The sequence below is a fragment of the Schistocerca nitens genome, chromosome 5, assembly GCF_023898315.1.
Source record: "Schistocerca nitens isolate TAMUIC-IGC-003100 chromosome 5, iqSchNite1.1, whole genome shotgun sequence".
Lineage (NCBI taxonomy): Eukaryota > Metazoa > Arthropoda > Insecta > Orthoptera > Acrididae > Schistocerca > Schistocerca nitens.
The window spans coordinates 512943125-512969663 of NC_064618.1; the positions used below are offsets into that span (position 1 = coordinate 512943125).

Below are 26539 nucleotides of genomic sequence, written 5' to 3' on the forward strand. Positions count from 1 at the left end.
CTCCCGGAATAACAGCATGCTCTGTTTTTCCCTATCTCAGTTTCTCTTCCACAGAATTTTTCAGGCAGGCTACTAAACTGATTTAGCACAAGAAGAGAACTCGTCTTCAATAATGCACCTTTACTTCTCTCCCACACCCTGTTAATCCATAATTTCATACCAGTATGTGAAAACCACCATCTGCCTGTACTGCATAAGGTTTTGGCATTGTTTTGTGCTTGGAATTGATCATTGGATTAAGTTCCATCAGCACAACAGGAAAGGACAACAGTGTAGTGCCTTTTTTTCATTTCCACTTGCTATAGTTGCAGTTTCAGCACCTTTCATGGCAATACTACTGTTACTTGGCACATAAGATGCCAGAGGAGTTTGTCCATATTTGCTATTAGGCTTAGTTCTACACTGGCCTTCTTTCGATGTTGATAATGAAGCGATGGAAAGATAATATTTTCTGTTCATACTCTTGTGGCATTTTCTGAGATACTTTGGTTTTGGTTCGCATGCTAAGTCTGTGACACTTCATAAAGCTGTAGCACCAATCAACTCTACCCTTTAAGTCTCTTCAGTTCCACTGTAAAGGTAGCTTATGAGTATGTATTTGAATCATATTTGTATTAATTCCAATGTCATTTTGATGGTGTCCTTGACTCCATTTCATTACGTCGTCTTCTGTTTTTGGCCATTTTGCATTCAATCCTCTATTTGCACATTTAGTCAGCTACTAACAAAAATATTGTACTGTTACCGATAACATGAACCACTTTAAATTCACTGGCACCATAGACTGCAGTGACACGTTATAGGCTAGACACTGTTCCCTCACAACTCATGTTCATCATGTTGGTGCACTGGTGCTGCCAGTTGAATCCAATGTTGCCAGATAAGAAGTTTCCTGCAGCATTGAATATATGGCCATTTTTAAGACTGGCAGGAATTTTAAATCAATCACTGGACATTTTTATATTATTTTTGAGTATAAGGCTCACTAGAATTTTGGAAGCAATTTTTTCAAAGAAAAAAAGTGCATATTATAATCCGTAATATATGGTCGTCATTTCCAAATTCTCTTTCTCTACTTACCTCCTACTTGAAGTACTGGAAGAGATTATGCATTTAACGTACCTCTCCCAAAATTATGTATTTAGTCAGTGTCAATTTGGATTTCAAAGCGGCCTCTGTCAAGAACATGTTGTTTTTCATTTCGTGACTTAGATGACACAAAATTTAAAGACATACTGTTTCCAACTTCTTCTTCCTTTTTTTATTTTTTATTTATTTATTTATTTATTTTTTTACAAGTCACAGTATTCTCTCAGAGGAGTGCCAGTATTATGGTATCAGAGATATGGCTCGTGGACAGTGTACAGAATGGAGAGAAATCTCTGTAGATACCACAGGAAATATTTGGTGTGCTCTTTTTCTTGTTATGTGTGAATGAGCTTTTGTGCTAAATCCAAGAACCATGACTAGTTCTCTTTGTTGGCAGTGCAAGTGTTATAATGAAGGATATTGAAGAAACCATGATACTTGAAAATATAAAAAATATTTTCTTGAAAACTAATAACTGGTGCTCTGCAAATGATCACTGAACTTAGATAAACGGCAACACATTCAAGTCAGTACTGCTCAAGGCCTGATGAAGACATCATTAGAAATAATGCTCGATGATAAACCTTGAAATGAAACAAAATTTTAAAAATTGTGAAGTGCTTTTATGGATGATAACTGAAACTGAAAGTTACATGTTACAGGTCTTCTTAAACTCCTAAGCTCTGCAACTTCTGCTTTATCAATAATATCAAATTTTGGAGCTGCAAAACGTCAAAAAGTTAGCTTACTTCTCCTATTTTCATTCATGACTTCACAGGGTAACTCATCATTGATGGAAAAAGATGTTGGTTGTGCAGAATTATGCAATTACAAAGTTCTCAACAATCAATCACATTTTGAAAACATCATTAACATTCATTAATATAACAATAGAAGGAGGAATTATTTACAATATCCATAACTCTTAGTATGGCATAGAAAGGGGTGCAGTATTCAGCCATAAAAATCTGTCACCACCTATCCAGTGATGTTAAGAATTTAACTCATTCTAAAACTAACTTGAAACAAAAACTAATATTGTATGTGCTTGACGACTCCTTCCGTTACATTGAAGAATTTCTAAATGTGCAAAACCTGAACATTCCTTGTCGTAATGAGAGGTCTCAGTTAAGGTACGTGAAACATGTAACTAATAAACTAACTGCCCATATATTAAATTAACTCTTGCATGACTAGAAATTAGCAGTGACGCAGATACGGCTTCTCCTTGGACTGTCTGATAGAAAGTATATTTAATCAAAAAAGTGTGTTCTTATTGTAATGGTTTCCTTCTGTTTTCCAGTCACACTGAAAAAAAATTCCTGAATCACGTTTTAGTTTTTTTTTTCAAAAATGTATTTCTCTGACAGCACCATGTTTTACTATGATAATGGTCCTGTGTTAAACATTCTACATAGATAGTGGGATGTGAGAGTAGAGGTCATCAGATAAGGAATCTTCCTTGTTCAATAAATAATTTCTGTACATTAACTGAATTTACACTATTTTTTGCAGTGCAAGAAAAGATTGACAGCCTAAATGAACGACTAGAGAGGGAATCCTGTATTGGTGACAAGCAGAGCTGTGATTTTCCTGATTTTGACAATGCATATTCAAAAAGTCTTTCGAAACAGAAATGTAAGATGCTTTTTCGATTTTTAATCCCTTTTTTTAATACTTTGTATTTTTTTAAAATATTATTCCTGGTCTTGTGTGAGTAGTGAAACCTCGATCTACAATTTCAAAGACTAGTGAAGAATAAAAATTTCTAAGCGCGAGGAATACAGATGCAAAACTGAAGTTACAGTATAAAAACTAACTTCTGCTTGTAACTTGTGGATAGGACACACACGAGCAATAATGCAGGCCATGTTGCCTTTGTTAAGAAAGCAACAACCATGCTTGCTTACTTTGTCAGGGGTCATGTAATTTGAGAATGAATGCTGAGAGTAATAGCTGGAAGAATTTTTTTCTAACAATCAGCATGGCAGAAGAGGAGAAGATAAAATGAGATAAAAAGGTGTTACGTGAAACTTGATGAAGTTCTCAAGTCTCCATGGGAAAATGTTTGGATTGGATATACTGCATCGAGGTTTCACTGTCCATACATAGCTGCTCAGATCACTGATCTTCACAAAAGAAAAATTGATATTAAATTAATTATGTTGTTTCTGGTTGATTATACATTACAGTTTTCAGAACTGCTGCAGTTATAGGGCAGTGGTGAAGTGATAAATGGAACTTCTTTCTGCTTTGAGGGGGGGAATAAGATTAGCATGGTCTACATGAAAGGGAAGCTGTATTTGTGAATGTGATGTAAAACTAATATCATAGCTCAGTGTGTAATTTAATTTAATCTACAGTTAATTTCGGAATCGTACTGTCAGGGATCTAGGAACTTATAAGAAAACCTGTTTCCAGCTATTAACTGGGTGCTTGCTTTCAGCAGTTCCATTGGTATTTTATATTTCAGTCACATATTTTTTCTTTAATTATGATTTGTATAGCGTATGCTACAGCAGACGTAGCAAATATTTACTCAGGAACTTCTTTTCACAGTATAAAGTATCACTTTTTTCTGCAATCTACTGAGTACAGAGAGAGTGCAAGAAAAGTACCTCTGCTTATATGCAGTGTAAGTCTCGTGATCTCTACACCCCTGTCACATAATATGTAAAGAAAATTCTGTGACCCATGTCACACCAGCAATCAGTTTGTCCTTTTCCTAATATTTTCATGTATGTCTCTCATACCTATTTTCCTGTAGTACCTGTTAATGATGTACTTATATGTCCACAAAATTGCTCAGTTATCTGTGCCGCCATTCATACTTTTCCATCTACACATACTGCAGTGTCACTAACTAGGATTGAATCGAGGACTGCTGGATTAGTAATTAGTTATACTAACCATGTATGTCATATCCACTTTCCTTGTCTTATTTTTGAGCTATACAACCAGGAAAATTACATTGCCACTTGTGCTTAGTACAGTTTAGTTTGGTTGCATGGTAATTCAGCATTGCAATGATGGCCAGTTTATCAAACTTCACAATATAATGTGATCAACAAAAACAATAAGTCAAGGCTGCCATTCAGTATTTGTCAATGGTTGTTTCATATAAATTCTATGACTTACACTGAGCTGTAACACATGTAATTTTTATCACAGTGAAGCAAATATTAATGGAGTACTGAAGTTCACATTTTATGAAAAGGAAAGATTGCTAGTTACCATATAGCCAAGATGTTGAATTGCAGACAGGCACAACAAAAAGACTACTGAACATGTAAGCCTTCTTCAGAAATAGACCCCCTCCCCAGGTGTGTGTGTGTGTGTGTGTGTGTGTGTGTGTGTGTGTGTGTGTGTGTGTTTTAAGAAGGCGTTCTGATGAAAGCTTCCATGTTTAGTAGCCTTTGTTTTTTTGTGCCTGTCTGTAACTCAACATCTCCACTAAATGGTGAGCAGCACTCTTCCCTCTCATAATACTATGATTAATCAGTCCTGGATTTTGCATTCGGAATCGTCTTATAAAACACTAATTTGAAATACACTACTATTTAGTGAACTGACTGCAAACATTGAGGATCAGTGTTTATCTTTATGCAGAGTATAGCTTCAGCTTATACTACAGGTTTATTTCAGCGCATAAGTAACTGCTAATTTGCTGTTTACTTTCAGAAATAGCCTTTAGTTTCGCTCAGCCATTCTCTCTCAAATGAAATCAAAATCCCAAAGCCAAAATTAGCTGAAAAAAATTATGTTGACATACAACCTTGAACTGTGATCTCATAAAAGCCTTCAGTGAATTTCAAGCTTATTTCAGTGGCTACACCTATTATCAGTGTTGGTGCTATGTTACATTAGTAAATGTAAGAACAGCTTGTCCAAATCGAATCTTTGGACACTTGACACTACCCATATTGGGCTTGATATCAAGATGGCGTAACTTTTTTTAACTAACTTCAAATCCTCTGGATTTGAGATACTAGAAATGAAACTATTAAACACTCCAAAATAAATTTGCAGTGGCAGAGTTGAGCAGAGAAAGAGAAGTAAAATATTATCTGGAGGCATTTATCTCAAAGAACATAATTGGCAATAGTGCAAATTTTATGTTATGAAATGTGTGTTCAGTTATCAAAAAAAGCACAGTTTCTTTGAAATGATGATGATCATCAAAGGAACTGTAGTGATATTTAATTCTGTAGAAAGTATATGAAAGAATGTGATCAAAACTAAAACAATGTGTGCGTGCGTGTGTGTGAGTGAGTGAGAGAGAGAGAGAGAGAGAGAGAGAGAGAGAGCCATATGCACATGGTACCTACTTCTTTTGGGAATTTATAATCTTTATTGTTTCAGTCTATAGTTTTTGCTTCTTTAATCTTATTATTTGTACCTTGTGTTCAATTTAACCATACAAGCAGTCCTCCAAATATTTCATATTAGTTTGATTACTGTCCCATTCCTGTTAATAACAACAGTGGAGACAATAGTTACGAACTGCTGTGCAACTAAAAGAAGCTTCAAGAATAAAAGCTGGAGTCATTTTGTAGGTGAAATTGAATCTCATCAGCAATTTTTATAATTGTAATTTTCCAGTAGAACACAGAAAAACAACTGCCAATTTATACTAGCTGTTACTAGCAGGAAGAGTCAATTGTGATGTTCTTTGTGTGTTCTCAGCGGTGACTGGTTCATCGCAGAAATTGAAAACAGCTCACAAACTGAAAGCACAGACAAGCAAGATTGTATCTAGTTTCAAAGGTCCAACTGTCAGTTGCTCCTTAGTCCGTGAATTCTCGGGCCATAAGGATGGTATCTGGGATGTGGCAACAGCACGCCCTGGTCAGCCGCTCATTGGCACAGCTTCTGCAGGTAATGTACTAGCATCATTTATATCTTCATAAGTTGTGTGTGTGTGTGTGTGTGTGTGTGTGTGTGTGTGTGTGTGTGTGTGTGTGTGTTGACTGAATGTACATATTGTGAGAATGAAATATCAGGTAGAAGCTCTTAACATTCTATACATTACCACTCTACAAACAGTCTAAAATACAGTTGTATTCCTGCAAAACCAGCTGTTGTGGATAAGTCTTGAAAATGTCCACATTGCAGTAGATGCTCTGAGAGCAACATCAGTTGCATTTCACAGTAACTGTTTGAAGTGTTCTACTGATTATATATGATCATAGATGCTATTTGCAGCTATTAATTTAGAACATTTTGTAGTGAAATTTCTTATAGTACTATCTACAGACACAAACAGGTAAATAAGATACCAGTTTTTGGAACAATAATAAAAAAAAAAAAAAACGGGAAGGATGATAAACTTCAGACAGCCAAATGAATCTCGAGCAAAGATCAGGCAATGTACGAGAGTTGTTCAATAATTAAAGAGACTTATGGCTTTAAGGTGGCATCACTGGGATGAGCCCTTATATGCTGATGTATCAACATTGTTTTGTTTATAACGTCAAAAATAAATTTCAAGATGGTGAGTGTGCTTGAAACGTCCACATTAGTTGAGCTACAGTCTGTTATTTGTTTTTTACTTGCTGAATGCGATAAACCACTGAATATGTACTATAGGATGTCTAAAGTTTATGGTGAAGGTTGTATGAATTGTGCAAATTTTTACAAGTGGGTAGAGCAGTTCAAAAACAGTCGCAACTTAGTGACTGACAAACACCGTTCTATATGTTTGAAGACAGTAACTTGTTCTCGAAAGAACAATTACTGCCGATGACCGTGCAGCTTTTCCCTGGAATAAATGATGACTAACTGACAACCTCAGCTGCCGACAGGAGATCCCGGGTTCGAGTCCCAGTCGGGGCACACATTTTCAGCTGTCCACATCGAGGTATAACAACACCACCTGTCGGCAGCTGAGATTGTCAGTTAGTCATCATTTAAACACCGTTCTGGCCGTTCAGTTGCAGTTTCAACTCCCTCACTTAAAAGTCGAATTGATGACATTATTCGTGCCAACCAACATGTGACTGTGGAAATGATAATTAATAAGGTTCAAGTTAGTACTGGTACAGTTCATAACATTATGTGTAACAAGTTGAAGTACCGCAAAACATGTACAAGATGGGTACCAAAGGAGTTGACGCAACTACACAAGGAAACAAGATTGCACCTTCTCAACAAAATTTTAACTTGTAATGAAACTTGGGCTCACTTTTATGAGCCAGAATCAAAAAGACAAAGCATAGAGTGGAAGCACACCAACTCACTTGTCAAGAAAAAATTCAAAACCCAAGCATCAGCAGGAAAAGTCATGTTGACAGTGTTTTGGTATGCTGAAGGTCCAGTTTTGTGATAATCTCAAAGAGCAGCATGCGATGAACAACCAATACCACTCAGATTTGCTTTTGAACAAGGTGAAGCCATCCATGAAAGAGAGATGTTGTGGATCTCAGAGGAGAGGTGTGATTCTCCAGCAAGACAATGCATGTTCTCATATTGCTCAACTAGCCCGTGAAACCATCAATAAAATCCCTTACAGTCCTAGTGATTTCCATTTGTTTAGTGCGCTGAAGAAGGCATTATGTGGGAAGAGGTTCCAGCACAATGAGAACATGAAAAAGTTTGTGGTAAATCGGTTCAAACATAAAGAGTTCTTTGCAGTTGGAATAAAAAAGCTTGTAGCCCGTTGGAACAAGTGCATAAGTGTTCAAGGGAATTATGAGGAAAAGTAGAAAAAGTATTGTTTCATAAAAATAAGTGCTTTTTTTTCCCAGATCAATTTGTCTCTCTAATTATTGAATGACCCTCGTATGTAATGGTGCATGTGCTTCAGTCTGTTGTAGGAAACACGATCTGTGTACATGAAAACATTTTGCAGTCTCAAAGTAATCTTATTTTGGAAAAAAAAAATCCTTGAGCTTTGACAAATCATTACTTTTAAATCCGATAACAAATGTTGAAATAGCTGTTGAAAGCTTTAGGATTTTATTTGAAATGACCAGGCATGAAAATCAAGATTTTATTCTGGTATGCCATTGTGAAAGACTGAGGTCAGTGTAAACATCATTGAGTGTGTTTTGTATACGTTACTTGAAGTACCTCTCTCTAATGAAAATTATTTTAAGGGTAACATGTCCATAAAACATACCTAGCTAATAGAAAACTGAAACTGAAATGTATCACTGTGTTGGAATCTTAGTGAGTGAAATGTGGATTGATAGTTCAGTAAGTGTTGACTGCAGTTTGATTGGCTTTGAGGTATGATCCGCTGTAGTCATAACTTTGGGATTTTTTCACTTGCTTCTTTCTCCACTAATAGTGATTCTTATACTGAAAAATAGCACAAAATCTTCAAGGAACTTTGAACTTTTTTAACTTGATGTATGAAACAGGATAATTTCCTAGCTTTTTGCCAGGACTATACATGTTAAAGTATGTATCATAGTGTTTCCCTCATCAACTCGTGTACATTGTAAAAACCTTGGAGAAGGTTGTTAACTACTGCCATTTTTGGATTAAGAATCTAGACAGCTTCTCAGATGCTCCTGATGTCAGTCAACTATTGATACCCTCTCCCTGTAGGAAGTGGTTGTTCTATTCCTAAAGGAAAGTGTCATAATGTAATCCCAGTGTATAAAAACAGCTCAAGAAAGTGGTGCTTTTCTGGCTGTTCTGTAGTCTTTCCAAATTGTATATTAAGATTTTGGGACACCGGACTCGCATTTGAGGACTGTGATCCAAATAACCACCTGACCATCCTGAATTAGTTTTTCTGTGTTTTCTTTAAATTGATTAATGCAAATGCTAGAATGAGAGCTTTGAGAAGGGCATGGCTGATTTATTTTCCTATGGCTAATTTAGTTTTCAGTTGTTCCCCAATATGAATTTGTGTTGAGTCTGTAATGATCTCATCAGCGATGGGATGTAAAACACCAATATTACTTCATTAAGATTTTCACTTCTTGAGCAGTTTATTGCATATAATGCTGACTTGCATGTGACATGGAGGTCATCAGAACAAAGGCATTATTGAGAGAACATTCTGATTTGCCCTCATTACTCCAGCATTTCACAAGTGCTGCTATCAGTTCACTTAACAGAGAAGATTCAAATTGACAGTAGTTCCTTCTTCTCCTGCAGCAGATGTAGTATATATATCATTCTAGTGGGAAATGAGAAAGCAGGTACAGTGGGAAAGAAGACCTGTAGGGAACACGCTGTGTCATTTCCTTTCATTGGGTCATCTGTTTGAGTCAAAGAGTCACACAACTATGGAATGAGTGGCTGGTGATGAGGGTTGATAACCAGCTGTTAGTGGAGTTAGCTGTCCAGCTTTGTATGCCCGATACTGGCTACACCATGATTAAGATATCATTTTGTGTTTAATTTTTTAATTTCTCATTTTTTAATATATATATATATATATATATATATATATATATATATATATATATATATATATATATATATAAGATGATGTGACTTACCGAACGAAAGCGCTGGCAGGTTGATAGACACACAAACACACACACAAGCTGTGTGTGTGTGTTTGTGTTTGTTTGTGTGTCTATCGACCTGCCAGCGCTTTCGTTCGGTAAGTCACATCATCTTTGTTTTTAGATATATTTTTCCCATGTGGAATGTTTCCCTCTATTTTATATATGATGTGACTTACCAAACGAAAGTGCTGGCAGGTCGATAGACACATAAACATACACACAAAATTGTAGCTTTCGCAACCAATGGTTGCCTCGTCAGGAAAGAGGGAAGGAGAGGGAAAGACGAAACGATGTAGGTTTTAAGGGAGAGGGTAAGGAGTCATTCCAATCCCGGGGGCAGAAAGACTTACCTTAGCGGGAAAAAGGACGGGTATACACTCGTACACACACACATATCCATCCACATATATACAGACACAAGCAGACTCTTTGTCTTTGAATAGGTGTGTGTGTGTGTGTGTGTGTGTGTGTGTGTGTGTGTGTGAGATCTCTGCCCAAACTTTAAATATGTCTGCTTGTGTCTGTATATGTGTGGATGGATATGTGTGTGTGTGCGAGTGTATACCTGTCCTTTTTCCCCCTAAGGTAAGTCTTTCCGCTCCCGGGATTGGAATGACTCCTTACCCTCTCCCTTAAACCCCACATCCTTTCGTCTTTCCCTCTCCTTCCCTCTTTCCTGATGAGGCAACAGTTTGTTGCGAAAGCTTGAATTTTGTGTGTATGTTTGTGTTTGTTTGTGTGTCTATCGACATACCTGCTCTTTCGTTTGCTAAGTCACATCATCTTTGTTTTTAGATATATTGTTTCCGACGTGGAATGTTTCCTTATATATATATATATATATATATATATATATATATATATATATATATATATATATAACAGAGGGAAACATTCCACGTGGAAAAAATATATCTAAAAAGAAAGATGATGAGACTTACCAAACAAAAGCGCTGGCAGGTCGATAGACACACAAAAAAACACAAACACACACACAAAATTCTAGCTTTCGCAACCAACGGTTTCTTCGTCAGGAAAGAGGGAAGGAGAGGGAAAGATGAAAGGATGTGGGTTTTAAGGGAGAGGGTAAGGAGTCATTCCAATCCCGGGAGCGGAAAGACTTACCTTAGGGGGAAAAAAGGACAGGTATACACTCGCACACACACACATATCCATCCATGTGTGGATGGATGGATATGTGTGTGTGTGCGAGTGTATACCTGTCCTTTTTTCCCCCTAAGGTAAGTCTTTCCGCTCCCGGGATTGGAATGACTCCTTACCCTCTCCCTTAAAACCCACATCCTTTCATCTTTCCCTCTCCTTCCCTCTTTCCTGACGAAGAAACCGTTGGTTGCGAAAGCTAGAATTTTGTGTGTGTGTTTGTGTTTTTTTGTGTGTCTATCGACCTGCCAGCGCTTTTGTTTGGTAAGTCTCATCATCTTTCTTTTTAGATATATTTTTTCCACGTGGAATGTTTCCCTCTGTTATATATATATATATATATATATATATATATATATATATATATATATATATATATATACACACACTTGAAATTAGCGAAGGTTGAGACTTGGCGGGTAACGAGAAGAGAAGATATACTGAAGGGCAAGTTCCCATCTCCGGAGTTCTGACAGGTTGGTGTTATTGGGAAGTATCCAGATAACCCGGACGGTGTAACACTGTGCCAAGATGTGTTGGCCGTGCACCAAGGCATGTTTAGCCACATGGTGATCCTCATTACCAACAAACACTGTCTGCCTGTGTCCACTCATGCGAATGGACAGTTTGTTGCTGGTCATTCCCACATAGGAAGCTTCACAGTGTAGGCAGGTCAGTTGGTAAATCACGTGGGTGCTTTCACACGTGGCTCTGCCTTTGATCGTGTACACCTTCCGGGTTACAGGACTGCAGTAGGTGGTGGTGGGAGGGTGCATGGGACAGGTTTTACACCGGGGGCGGTTACAAGGGTAGGAGCCAGAGGGTAGGGGAGGTGGTTTGGGGATTTCATTGGGATGAACATCCCGCAACTACCCTCCCGACCTGGTACAGAAGCAAATAACCAGAGCCACTTCCTCATCCCCTCAAACCCAGAACCTCCCACAGAAGAACCCCAAAAGTGCCCCACTTGTGACAGGATACTTTCCGGGACTGGATCAGACTCTGAATGTGGCTCTCCAGCAGGGATACGACTTCCTCAAATCCTGCCCTGAAATGAGATCCATCCTTCATGAAATCCTCCCCACTCCACCAAGAGTGTCATTCCGCCGTCCACCTAACCTTCGTAACCTCTTGGTTCATCCCTACGAAATCCCCAAACCACCTCCCCTACCCTCTGGCTCCTACCTTTGTAACCGCCCCCCGGTGTAAAACCTGTCCCATGCACCCTCCCACCACCACCTACTCCAGTCCTGTAACCCAGAAGGTGTACGCGATCAAAGGTAAAGCCATGTGTGAAAGCACCCACGTGATTTACCAACTGACCTGCCTACACTGTGAAGCTTTCTATGTGGGAATGACCAGCAACAAACTGTCCATTCGCATGAATGGACACAGGCAGACAGTGTTTGTTGGTAATGAGGATCACCCTGTGGCTAAACATGCCTTGGTGCATGGCCAGCACGTCTTGGCACAGTGTTACACCATCCAGGTTATCTGGATACTTCCCACTAACACCAACCTGTCAGAACTCCGGAGATGGGAACTTGCCCTTCAGTATATCCTCTCTTCTCGTTACCCGCCAGGCCTCAACCTTCGCTAATTTCAAGTTGCCGCCGCTCATACCTCACCTGTCGTTCAACAACATCTTTGCCTTTGTACTTCCGCCTCGACTGACATCTCTGCCCAAACTCTTTGCCTTTACAAATGTCTGCTTGTGTCTGTGTATGTGCGGATGGATATGTGTGTGTGTGTGTGTGTGTGTGTGTGTGTGTGTGTGCGCGCGCGCGAGTGTATACCTGTCCTTTTTCCCCCCCTAAGGTAAGTCTTTCCGCTCCCGGGATTGGAATGACTCCTTACCCTCTCCCTTAAAACCCACATCCTTTCGTCTTTCCCTCTCCTTCCCTCTTTCCTGACGAAGCAACCATTGGTTGCGAAAGCTTGAAATTTTGTGTTTGTGTTTGTTTCTATTGTGTCTATCTACCAGCGCTTTCCCGTTCGGTAAGTCATGGAATCTTTGTTTTTTAAATATATTTTTCCCATGTGGAATGTTTCTTTCTATTTTATATATACTGTAGTTTTCTTGTTATATGCAGTACTAAACAACCCACCTGCTGACACAAGTTATCATATTTTTAATCCAGTTATCAAGCATAGCATTTGAATTGCTGTGGAACTGCACACTATGATGGATCACACTGAGACAGTCATTGCCAAATGTTTAATATAGTATGCAATTATTATCTACAGTGTAGTTTTTGGACCATTTTATTTGGTGGAGGGGAGTCTTCTTTTGTCATATGATGGTGTTCCTGGTGCTCTGAGTGCTTCCTCGGTAGGGGCATTTGAGTCTATATACAGGGTGATTCTTATTAACATTTAAAAACCTCAGAAGTGACATAGGTGACACTGAGACTAGTGATTTAATATGATAAACTATGTTGCAGGTGTTGGGGAAACACCCCAAAAGTAGTGACATGTGCTGAACATGTAATAACACCAAAACATGCAGTGGTTGAGCAGATCAGTCTGTCACACCTGATTATTCCAACCTCAGCAAAGGGTTTGTGTTGATGGGGATTTGGGCCTTTATATGCAACTTTAGCACAAGTGCCTCAGGGTTTGAGTTTTGCATGTGGCATGCAGTATTTTTTTTCCATTGCCTTATACTGTTATGTATTTACATTGAAGTAAGATTTATTATTTTAATTGCTGGTCTCATTGTCTCCACTGGTTTATTGCAAAGTACTAAATAACAAAAACATTTTCTTTACTAAATAAACTCTGTAAACAAAAAAGAAGGGATAGAAGAAAAGAAACACAAAATAAGACCAGCTTTTACTTGGTTGCAGTGAGAACAATAATTTTGTAACTTCTACATTTGCAACATATAACATATACAAAAAGTGTTCAAAATTTGCACAGTTTGCTCAAAAGTAATGCGTAGCTCAATCATCCCTTCACGTCCAAGCCCAACTGTTGCACATGGAAGATACACATTTCCTGGGGTACAACAGATTGCGGTTCATTTATACATTAGCCATTTATCACTTTGGAATCAGCCAGTCTGTTTTTAATGTTTCGTGCTGGATGAATAAAATGACAAACCTGTACTACGAGACGTATTCAGAAAGTAAGTGTACTAGAGTTTTATAGTATTTTAGAAAAAGTGTATTTGAAAAATAAATTACAGGATATTGTCAGTACACTTCTGGACTCTTTTTTTTTTCCACATAATCACCATCCCATTAAATTGCCATTCCGTTAAATGTGTATGGTGAACCGTGGCACAAGCATCTTTATGTTGTGCTCGAAGAACTCTGCTGCTACCTTCTTCCCCCACTTCAGAACCTCTGTCTACATTTGCTCATTGGTTGCAAATCTATTTCTATTCATACATGCCTTCAGAAAGGTGAAAAGATGGTAATCTGAAGAAGATGAATTGGGATTATAGGGTAGGGTTCAAAACACCCCAACCAAATGAATCCAAGAGCACCTTGGTGGCTAAGCCAGTGTGAAAATGTGCATTGTGATGCAAGAAGTGCTCTCCTCTCTTCAGCATTCCACTCCTTTTGTTTTGAGTGCTCCTTCTGAGTCTTACAATATCGTGCATTTTATGGTGTGTCCCCCCCCCCCCCCCCCCCCCCATGGAGGCAGAAAATTGACCAAAATAATGCCTTTTTGGCTCGAAAACGCTGAGGTCATGATTTTTCCCCCAAAATTATGGTTTTGAATTTTCTGGCAGGTAAGGAATTGGTGTGATACCTCTGTGAAAAATGTCTTTCTGTCTCTGGAGGGTAATGAACCATCCACGTTTCTTCTTCAGTCGCAATAGACCTCAGAAAATCCTCACTTTCCAATTCAAGTCACTCAAGAAACTCGTGGCCACTATCAGCCTGATTATTCTTGTGCTGCTGTGCCAGCTGTTTTGGGAGCCATCTTGTGCACAGTTTCAGGTATTTCAGCATTTCTGTGAGTGTCTCGTGTAAGAGTGTTCTGAAGAGACGTGGAAGTTTCACAAAAGTTTCATTCACTTTCAATCGGCTGTCTTCACGAACAGTTTCCTCGATTGTCACTCAGTCAGAGCGAGAGGTCTTCCACTCCTCTGTTCATTATGAACTTTTGTTCTGGTTCCTGTAGACTTCCTACAACACACTTATTCTGTTTGCAACACTTTTGTGTAAACCGTTTAGATTCACAAAAAATTTTTGGTAAGTGTTACTCCATCCATGTGTAGGAAGCAGATCACAGCATGTGGCTCAACTTTGCAGGATATTTTACCGACATTTTTCACACAAGTGGACACTACAGTGTGAGTTTACATGCTACAGAGTTCCTTACAAAACACGATAGTCCATTATGGTCACAGTACAGCGTGCTCGGCTAGCTGCGCAGTCTAATGCGCTGCTTCCTGAGCGGGGAGGCGTGACGGTCCCTGGCACGTATCCTCCCAGTAAGTTAGTGTTGAGGTCTGGTGTGCTGACCAGCCTGTGGGTGGTTTTTAAGGCAGTTTTCCATCTACCTCCGCGAATGCAGGCTGGTCCCCCTTATTCTGCCTCAATTACACTGTGTCAGCAGTTGCTGCGCAAACCCCGTTTCCACGTACGCGTACACCGTAATTCCTGTGCCACGCAAACATTTGAGGCTACACTAGTCTGGTATGAGACGTTCTCAGGTGGGGTCCACTGGGGGCCGAACCGTACAGTACCCGTAGGTTCGGTGTGGACGGTTTAAATACACAATACATAATACACAATGGTGATAGTACTTACTCTCTGAACATGCCTCATATGTAGCAGGTTATGCAGGCAATAAGATGGTGTTGTGTTAGAATGTTACACATAAGTACGGAAAGATTAGACTAGTTGATGCAAATGCACCAGGTGAAATTGTTGATAAAAATTACACTTTCAGTTTAGGGCTAGAAAGGGTTTGGAAATTGTGCGCAACAGGAATGGAAGATTTGCCCATGTGAGACCAAGAGAGGCCTAGGGAGGAAAGTCTGCATGGAACAAGAAATTACAGTATTCTGTTATTAATTGTTTGTGCAGCGTGACAAACTTTTTTGATAAGCTTGACTTCCCTCTCTAAGATATCCATAAAGAAACCTCCTGGTGGTTCTGTAATCATATGCTAACAGATCAACAACAATATGGAAAGGAAAAAGTGCTACTCAACATACAGAGGTGGCGTTGAGTCACAGAAATTCACAGTGAAAAATAATGCTAGAAATATATCAGATTGTGTACAAATTCCTTCTTCAGAAATAGAAAACACACATACATTCACACAAGAACAACTCCTACACATACATGACAACTGTCTATGGTTGCCAAGCTCTCCCTGCTGCCATGACTGACATGAGCAGAAACCTTGCTGAGGTAAATAGTTGTGTATGGAAGAGGTGGGGGATGGGAAAGGATAGCAAGGTAGTGGTGGGGGCAGATATGAGTGCTGCATGTGGGAGGCTGCAGGGATAGGATAGGGCTGCTAGGTGCAGCATCGGGAGGCTGTGTCGAGGGTGGGGGAGGATGGGAAAGGATAGTAGTGCAGAGGAAAAGATTGTATGTGCATTGGCAGGATAGAAGGTGTGTAGTATTGGGGTGGGACTTAGGAAGGGGTAGGCAGATGGAGAACAGGTACTAGTTAGGGTTGAAGCCAGGGGGTTTATGGGAATGATTGATATGATTTAGGGAAAGCAGCCATATGTGCAGTTCAGGAAAGTTGATCTTAATGGGAAGAAGCCAGATGCCACAAGTTGTGGAGTAGTAATTAAAGTGAACCACATGGTATTTGCCAGCATGTTCAGCAACTGGTTGGTCCAGCTGTTACTTGGCCACAGTTTGGTGATCGCCGTTCATGCAGACATGTGGACACACAGCTTGTAGGTTGTTACGAACACACCAGATGTGGGACTGTGGTTGCAGCTAAGTTGGTAGATCACATGGCTGCTATCACAGGTGGCCCTCCCTTTTATGGGGTAGGTGATGCCAGTGACAGGACAGGAGCAGATGGTGGTGGGAGGATGTATGGGACTGTTCTTGCATCTAGGTCTGTTGCAGGGCTTGCAAGCAGGGGTGGAGTATGGATGTACAAGAATATTGTGTAATCTGGGTGGGTGTAGAATACAGCTGTTGGAGGTTGTTGTTGTTGTTGTTGTTGTTGTTGTGGTCTTCAGTCCTGAGACTGGTTTGATGATGCTCTCCATGCTACTCTATCCTGTGCAAGCTTCTTCATCTCCCAGTACCTACTGCAGCCTACATTCTTCTGAATCGGCTTATTGTATTCATCTCTTGGTCTCCCTCTACGATTTTTACCCTCCACGCTGCCCTCCAATACTAAATTAGTGATCCCTTGATGCCTCAGAACATGTCCTACCAACCAATCCTTTCTTCTAGTCAAGTTGTGCCACATAATCCTCTTCTCCGCAGTCATATTCAGTACCTCCTCATTAGTTATGTGATCTACCCATCTAATCTTCAGCATTCTTCTGTAGCACCACATTTCAAAACCTTCTATTCTCTTCTTGTCCAAACTAGTTATCGTCCATGTTTCACTTCCATACATGGCTACACTCCATACAAATACTTTCAGAAACGACTTCCTGACACTTAAGTCTATACTCTATGTCAACAAATTTCTCTTCTTCAGAAACGATTTCCTTGCCATTGCCAGTCTACATTTTATATCCTCTCTACTTCGACCATCATCAGTTAATTTGCTCCCCAAATAGCAAAACTCTTTTACTACTTTAAGTGTCTCATTTCCTAATCTAATTCCCTCAGCATCACCCGACTTAATTCGACTACATTCCATTATCCTCGTTTTGCTTTTGTTGATGTTCATCTTATACCCTCCTTTCAAGACACTGTCCATTCCGTTCAACTGCTCTTCCAAGTCCTTTGCTGTCTCTGACATAATTACAATGTCATCGGCAAACCTCAAAGCTTTTATTTCTTCTCCATGGATTTTAATACCTACTCTGAACTTTTCTTTTGTTTCCTTTATTGCTTGCTCAATATACAGATTGAATAACATCGGGGAGAGGCTACAACCCGGTCTCACTCCCTTCCCAACCACTGCTTCCTTTTCATACCCCTCGACTCTAATAACTGCCATCTGCTTTCTGTAGAAATTGTAAATAGCCTTTCGCTCCCGGTATTTTACCCCCGCCACCTTCAGAATTTGAAAGAGAGTATTCCAGTTAACATTGTCAAAAGCTTTCTCTAAGTCTACAAATGCTAAAAACGTAGGTTTGCCTTTCCTTAATCTTTCTTCTAAGATAAGTCGTAAGGTCAGTATTACCTCACGTGTTCCAACATTTCTATGGAATCCAAACTGATCTTCCCCGAGGTCGGCTTCTACCAGTTTTTCCATTCGTCTGTAAAGAATTTGCGTTAGTATTTTGCAGCTGTGACTTATTAAACTGATAGTTCGGTATTTTTCACATCTGTCAACACCTGCTTACTTTGGGATTGGAATTATTATATTCTTCTTGAAATCTGACGGTATTTCACCTGTCTCATACATCTTGCTCACCAGATGGTAGAGTTTTGTCAGGACTGGCTCTCCCAAGGCCGTCAGTAGTTCTAATGGAATGTTGTCTACTCCTAGGGCCTTGTTTCGACTCAGGTCCTTCAGTGCTCTGTCAAACTCTTCACGCAGTATCATATTCTCCCATTTCATCTTCTTCATTCTCTTCCATTTCCATAATATTCTCCTCAAGTACATCGCCCTTGTATAGACCCTCTATATACTCCTTCCACCTTTCTGCTTTCCCTTCTTTGCTTAGAATTGGGTTTCCATCAAAGCTCTTGATATTCATACTAGTGGTTCTCCTTTCTCCAAAGGTCTCTTTAATTTTCCTGTAGGCAGTATCTATCTTACCCCTAGTGAGATAAGCCTCCACATCCTTACATTTGTCCTTTAGCCATCCCTGCTTAGCCATTTTGCACTTCCTGTCAGTCTCATTTTTGAGACGTTTGTATTCCTTTTTGCCTGCTTCATTTACTGCATTTTTATATTTTCTCCTTTCATCAGTTAAATTCAGTATTTCTTCTGTTACCCAAGGGTTTCTACCAGCCCTCATCTTTTTATCTATTTGATCCGCTGCTGCCTTCACTATTTCATCCCCTAAAGCTACCCATTCTTCTTCTACTGTATTTCTTTCCCCCATTCCTGTCAATTGTTCCCTTATTCTCTCCCTGAAACTTTGTACAACCTCTGGATTAGTCAGTTTATCCAGCTCCCATCTCCTTAAATTCCCACCTTTTTGCAGTTTCTTCAGTTTTAATCTACAGTTCATAACCAATAGATTGTGGTCAGAGTCCACTTCTGCCCCTGGAAATGTCTTACAATGTAAAACCTGGTTCCTAAATCTCTGTCTTACCATTATATAATCTATCTGATACCTTTTAGTATCTCCAGGGTTCTTCCATGTATACAACCTTCTTTCATGATTCTTGAACCAAGTGTTAGCTATGATTAAGTTATGCTCTGCGCAAAATTCTACCAGGCGGCTTCCTCTTTCATTTCTTAGCCCCGATCCATATTCACCTACTATGTTTCCTTCTCTCCCTTTTCCTACTCTCGCATTCCAGTCACCCATGACTATTAAATTTTCGCCTCCCTTCACTACCTGGAGGTTAAGGGGTGGATATTCGTCATTTCAGGGCACAATGAGAGAAAGTTGAAAACCCTGAGATTGTGATTCAGTTGCTTCAGTTTTGGGTGCTACTGAGTCATGAGAGAAGTGCTCCATAGTGGCTGGAAAGCGGGTTTTGTGGGAGATGGTAGGTGCCTGGTGAGACAAGGAGCAGGAGAACTGTTTCTGAACAAGGCTGAGAGGGTAATTTCGGTTTGTAAACGGCTCGGAGAGACCCTTCATATCTGGAGAGGGACTGTTCAGGGACTATTAATCACTAGATATGCAATGGCCACGAGTTACTCGACTGTGTGGAAGTGACTTCTTAGCAGGGAATGAATGACAGCTGTTGAAGTGGAGGTATTGTTGCCGATTGTGAAGGGGAACGAGATGTTGAGGTTAAGGAGGAATCTGGATAAGATATCCCCCCTCCTCCCTCCTTGGCCCAGATACAGATTTCAACAGTGAGTATGATGGTTTGAGATTTTGCATGGTTAGGAAGGATTTCTGTAGATGGCCTATGAATTGGTTAGTAACATAAAATAGTACCATATGGCTGCCCATAGCTGTGTCATGGATTTGTTTGTAAGTCATTCCCTGCTGAAAAGTAATGCCTCAGAGCTTTTTACGTGAGAACTTTTAAAGCTTTGTAAATAAAATAAGCTTTATTAACATTCTACATCTTTATTCTTTATGTACTTTATTTATTTCTCAATATAGTCACCAAGGTGACGAACACATTTCTGCCAATGTGAGACCAGCTGGTTGATACTGTCGCAATAGAATGTTTGACTTTGTTGATGGAGCCATAACCTTGTCTCTGTTTGCACGACTTCATCACTATCAAAGTGAAGTTCTTGAAAGTCTTCTTTAAGTTTTGGAAACAGATGAAAATTGACTGGGGCTGTGTCAGGACCATATGGAGGATGGTCAATAATGATGAAACCTAGGTGTTAGATTGTTGCAGATGTTGCAGCACAGTGTGGTCTAGCATTGTCATGCTGAAGGACAGGGTGCTCCAGCGTGGATAAGCTATTGTGCAGTTAGAAACTTGATTACAGCACACTGTTTCTCATGCACCAACATACGTTAAACACCGCCATGTTACAGGCTACAGTTCATAGCCGTCCTGTGGCAAGGGTTGCAACTGGTTTCAGCAAAGTGGGAAAGTTGACTGAATAATATGCTTGACACGTAATAGCTCAGTTGACATTGAGAACAGAATTAAAACTTCGGAGGCTTTACTTTTCAGCAAGCCCTCGCAATTGTACATCTACATCCACATCCATACTCTGCAAGCCACCTGACGGTGTGTGGCGCAGGGTACTTTGAGTACCTCTATCGGTTCTCGCTTCTATTCCAGTCTAGTATTGTTCGTGGAAAGAAAGATTGTTGGTATGCCTCTGTGTGGACTCTAATCTCTGATTTTATCCTCGTGGTCTCTTCACGAGATACACGTAGGAGGGAGCAATATACTGCTTGACTCCTCGGTGAAGGTAAGTTCTCAAAACTTCAACAAAAGCCTGTACCGAGCTACTGAGCGTCTCTCCTGCAAAATCTTCCACTGGAGTTTATCTATCATTTCCGTAACGCTTTCGCGATTACTAAATGATCCTGTAAGAAAGCGCGCTGCTCTCCGTTGGATCTTCTCTATCTTTTCTATCAACCCTATCTGGTACGGATCCCACACTGCTGAGCAATATTCAAGCAGTGGGAGAACAAGTGTACTGTAACCTGCTTCCTTTGTTTTTGAATTGCATTTCCTTAGGATTCTACCAATGAATCTGTCTGGCGTCTGCTTTACCGACGATCAACTTTATATGATCATTCCATTTTAAACCACTCCTAATGCCTACTCCCAGATACTTTATGGAATTAACTGCTTCCAGTTGCTGACCTGCTATATTGTAGCTTACCTTTGTAGGTAAGGATATAGTTGGTTGTGGTGACCAGGAAGGAGGTTGTACATTTGGAGTCAGTCAGATGTTGGGAAAGGTAGTGTTAAATAGTGGCAAGGCCATGGGCGTTGGGAATGGTAGTGTAGAGGGAGGACATCAGGTGGTAAAGCGACAAGAAATGAACTGGAGAGTCGGTGGAAGATATGATAGGTGTCTTTCATATGGAAGGGTAGGTAATGATTAATAAATTGAAGGAGTTTGTCCACAAAGACAGAATTCTTTTTGTGAGGGCTCAGTAGCCAGCCACATTGGGTGGTTGGTTTTATGAACTTTAGAAGCATGTAGAAGGTAAAATTGTGCGGACTGTTTGGGGGTGAGGAGAGAAATAGTCGCAGGGAAGAGGGTCTGGGATGAACCTAATGATTGAGATGGCACTGGGATCTTGATGGCTTTCTGGATGGGGTCACTGTGACAGAGCTCGTAGGTGGAAATATCTTGACAGTTGGCACTTTCCCTCCAGCAGGTAATCACTGCGGTCCATAAAAACAATAGTGAAGCCATTGTAGGCAGATAGGATTATAAGGTTGAATTCATTTTTTGGGGCATAGATTGTGGTCCTACAAGCCCTGCCACAGTGACCGCATTCCAGAAATCCAGCAGTGTCTTCAGTCCTTCCTCAAATCCTTAGGTCCATCCTAGAACTTCTTGCCTGAGGCAATAGGTTTCCTCATCCCATCACTGCTCGCACAGCTACCTTATACATGCTTCCTAATGTTCATAAACCCAACTACCCAGGATACCACATTGTTGCAGATAACTCTGTGGTGTCACTGCCAGACACCACACTTGCTAGGTGGTAGCTTAAATCGGTCGCGGTCCATTAGTACATGTCGGACCCACGTGTCGCCACTGTGTGATCGCAGACCGAGCGCCACCACACGGCAGGTCTCGAGAGACGTACGAGAACTCGCCCCAGTTGTACGACGACGTTGCTAGCGACTATACTGATGAAGCCTTTGCTCTCATTTGCCGAGAGACAGTTAGAATAGCCTTCAGCAAAGTTAATGTCTACTACCTAGCAAGGCGCCATTAGCCTTAGATAGCTTGTATCTAAAGAGTCTCACTTGTATCGCCACAATCTCCAGATGTCTCATCAAGAACGATGTATACAAAGGAAGGATTAAAAGTTAAGTAGTCCAGAAGATACGTACTTTTCTTTATAGCATTCATTAAGTCTCCTGTTTCAGACCTCACTCCATCCTTCGTGAGTTAGCGCGTGCATCGTGGCCGCCTTTTTCAATTAGTGTACGTAGTGTTGGCAAGTCTGCCGACACTACAAACTCTGTCTCACAGAGAGAATCTTTGCTGTTCTGGGCTGACATTTTGAGCCTTGTACCCATTACCTACTGCCCTACATAAAAGACATGTACCATTTCCTCCACAACCTCTCCACAGTTCATGTTCCTTTACCACTTGGAGCCCTGCTTGTCACTGTTGATGCCATCTCCCTCTATTGTGATACCCCAACAATTATGCCATGGCCATTAATGAATACTACCTTTCCTATTGTCAGACTGGCTCCAAACATACAACCTCCTTCCTGGTCACCGTGACCAATTGTATCCTCACCTATAATTACTTCTCCTTTGAAGGCATCATCTACAAACAAATCTGCAGTACAGCCATGGGCACCCCAATGGCACAATTGCACAATAACCTATTCGTGGGCCATATGGAGAAATCCTCCCCAACCACCTGGAATCCCAAACCTCTCACCTGATTCAGATGCATTGAAAGTGTCTTCATGACCTGGTGGAAGGGGGGTGGACAACCTATCCACATTTCTTCAGAACCTAAACATTGTCTCCCCATTCAGTTCACCTGTTCCTCCTAAGGCACAACATGTGACCTTCCTCAATGTTGACCTCCACCTCAAGGATGGCTACATCTGTACCTCTGACCACATCAGACCCACCAACAGTACCTCCACTTTTGCAGCTGTCACTCTTTCTACACCAAGAAATCACTTTCACATAGTCTAGCCAATTATAACCATGGTTGTAATATTTGTAGTAATGACCAGTCCCTCTCCAAATGTGCCAGTGGTCTCACTAAGGCCTTCACAAATTAAAATTACCCTTAGTCATCTTGAGAAGCATATCTATTGTGCCTTGCTCATTAGTCACCATCATACCCACACATACACACTGTAAAGCCACAAAGGAGCACCCCTCTTATGACTCAGTACCATTCAGAATTGGAGCAACTGAATCACATTCACCACTAGAGTTCCAGCTATCTCTCATTGTGCACTGAAATGTGAAATATCCTCCCCACTATACTCCACACCCCCTCCCATAGTGATAACCTCCCCCCCCCCCCCCTGCCTACACAACATCCTTGTCTGTACCTACTTCACTCACTCATGCACCCAGCTCCTTTCCTCATGGCTCATTTCTCTGTAACTGAATAGATGCAAGACCGGTTCCATATGTCCTCTCACAACCACTTACTCCAGTCTTGTCACTGCCCATTAAAGGCAGGCCCACATGTGAAAGCAGCCATGTGATCTACCAACTTAACTCCAACCAATGTGCTGTTTTCTACATGGGAATGACAACACACAAGCTGTGTGTCTGCATGAATGGCCACCACCAAATTGTGGACAAAGAGGCAGCTAGACCTATCAGTTGCTGAACATGTCACCCAACATGATGCCCTTCACTTTAATGACTGCTCCACAGCATGTGCCACCTGGATTCTTCCCACCAACACCAACCTTTTTGACTTACATTGCCCAGTCCCTCCCCTGCTCCCACTCCAGTACTACAGGTGCCTTCTATGCAGCCATTGTACATATATAGTCCTTTCTCCTCCTCCTCCTCCTCCTCCTCCTCCCCCCCCCCTTCCTGTCTCACCTCACTTTTCCACCTCCCTTCCCCTCTTACCCCTTGACCCAGCACAGCCACCTGATGGTGCACTTAGCTGTCCCTGCCACATTCCTGCATGTTCCCACAGGCAGCACTAGCACCTTCCCTCATCCCTACCCTGCTATCTGCTATCCATCCCCTTCCTTCTCCACTACATATCCCAGCTAGATTGCTGCTCACTTCAGACTCAGTTGCAGTCAGGCTCAGAGGTCGTGACCATGCGCTTATGCATTGTTGTGTGTGTGTGTGTGTGTGTGTGTGTGTGTGTGTGTGTTTTCACCTTGTTAAGGAGAAAAAGTTGAAATATTTCTAGCACCTTTTATCATTGTGCTTTCTGCAACTCATCTCCTCTATATTCTTAGCAGTTTAATTCTAAATTCGATGTGTGTTTTTCTGTGTATGAGGTGGAATCTCACATTTTTTAAGAGTAAGCGTAAATTCTAACAGTCTGCAGCACAGTTGCTATTAATTTTTTTTTTTTTTTTTGAAGAGCCAGCATTTGTTCATTTTAGCCTAGTCAATCAGGTTCCAACTTTCGCCTGTTACACACCTGCAGAGTGGCAAGTTATGTATTAATTTTGTTCTGTATTTTCTTAATAGTATATTTCTTAAATTCTATGCATGTTTTTATATTTAAGAAGTATATTGACAAATTTTTGTAACTGCAAAGTATAGAGTCAGGCAGTTGGTAACACAGTTGTCATTTCTTCTGAACAGCCAGCTACACAGCTTATTAAGGTGTCAGCGTCCATTGTTCAAACGTCAAGAGGGTAGCAAGTTGCATAATTAGGTATCTCTGTGTGCTTTTAAAATTACTTCTGAAGTTTGTCAAGATGGGATGGGTAGGATGTGTGCATGCTATGTGCGGATGCAGGAGGAGCTGGCTGCAGATCGCGAACCGCTGAAGGCTGTTTTGACTATGATCAGCTGTATTCAGGCTTCTGCTCCGGGGGTGTAGCGGTGGCAGTGGGCTGTGCTGCCAAGGCACCTTCCAGTGTACCCAATGTGGTGGATCTGCCTCCACTGCATGGTGAGTGGCGGGTAGTGATGTGTTGGGACCAATAACCATAAATCAGTTTGCTGTAAAATTTTTGAACATACTCTCAATTTGAGTGTAGTGCATTTCGTTGAGACAGAAAGGTTTCTGTTCGCAAACCAGCACTATTTTAGAAAGCGTCATTCATGCGAAACAAAGCTTGACCTTTTTTCACATGACATCATACAAACTATGGATGAAAGGCAATAGGCAGATTCAGTATTCCTTGATTTCCGAAAAGCATTGGACACAGTGTCCCACTGCAGACTGTTAACAAAGGTACGAGTATATGGACTAGGTTCTCAGATATGCGAGTGGCTCAAAGCTCAAAGACATGTTAAGTAACAGAACCCAGTATGTTATACTTGATGGCGAATGTTCATCAGAGACAAGGGTATAGTCAGGAGTGAATGAAGAAAATGTGATAGGACCACTATTATTCTCCGTTTACACAAATAATCTGACACACAGATTGAGCAGCAATCTGTGACTGTTTGGTGGTGATGCTGTGATGTATGGGAGATAGCAGAGATGCTGAGCTGCGATAGGCACAATAAAAAGTTCACACAATCATAGCTTTTGGCCATTAAGGCCTTTGTCAGCAGTAGACAAACATGACATGCGCACGCATGCATGCACACGCGCGCGCACACGCACACACACACACACTCACACACACACACACACACACACACACACACACACACACACACAAGTGCAACTTGCACACACACATCTGCAGTCTCTGAGAGCTGAAACTACAAGATGACTTAGACAAAATTTGATGACAGCTAGCTCCGAATGTAGAAAAATATAAGTTAATGCAAATAAATACATAAAAAAATCCCATAATATTCAAAAACGGTGTCAGTAGTGTGCTGCTTGACACAGTCGTATTGAATATCTAAGCATATATGAAATGGAATGAGCACATAAGGATGGTAGTAAGGAAGGTGAATCATCAATTTCAGTTTATTGGGAGAATTTTAGAAAAAGGCGACCTCGTGTAGAACACTAGTGCAAATAATTCTTGAGTACTCTATTAGTTTTTGCGATCTCCAGCAGGTCAGTTTAAAGGTAGCCATTGAAGCTATTCAGAAGCATGCTGCTAGATTTGTTAGCAGTTGATCTGATCAACTTGAGGATATTATGGAGATGCTTTGTGAACTCAAATGTGAATCCGTGGAAGGAAGACAACACACTTTTCTTGAAACACTGAGAAAATTTAGAGAACCAACATTTGCAATTGATCGCAGAATGATTCTACTGCAACCAATGTACATATCACGTAAGGACTGTGAAGACAAGAAAAG

At 40.7% G+C, this 26539-nt stretch overlaps 1 protein-coding gene across 3 annotated transcripts in view; it reads left to right on the forward strand.

Moving 5' to 3' along the window:
* Positions 1-26539, forward strand: part of LOC126259194 (WD repeat-containing protein 37) — a 111998-nt gene that overhangs the window by 57926 nt on the left and 27533 nt on the right. For 2 of the 3 annotated variants that reach the window (XM_049955785.1, XM_049955784.1), the window contains 2 exons: positions 2605-2727; positions 5776-5967. In XM_049955785.1, the coding sequence (XP_049811742.1) occupies positions 2605-2727; positions 5776-5967 (315 nt within the window). The remainder of the gene's footprint in view (positions 1-2604; positions 2728-5775; positions 5968-26539) is intronic. The other variant, XM_049955786.1, reaches the window with a different exon arrangement.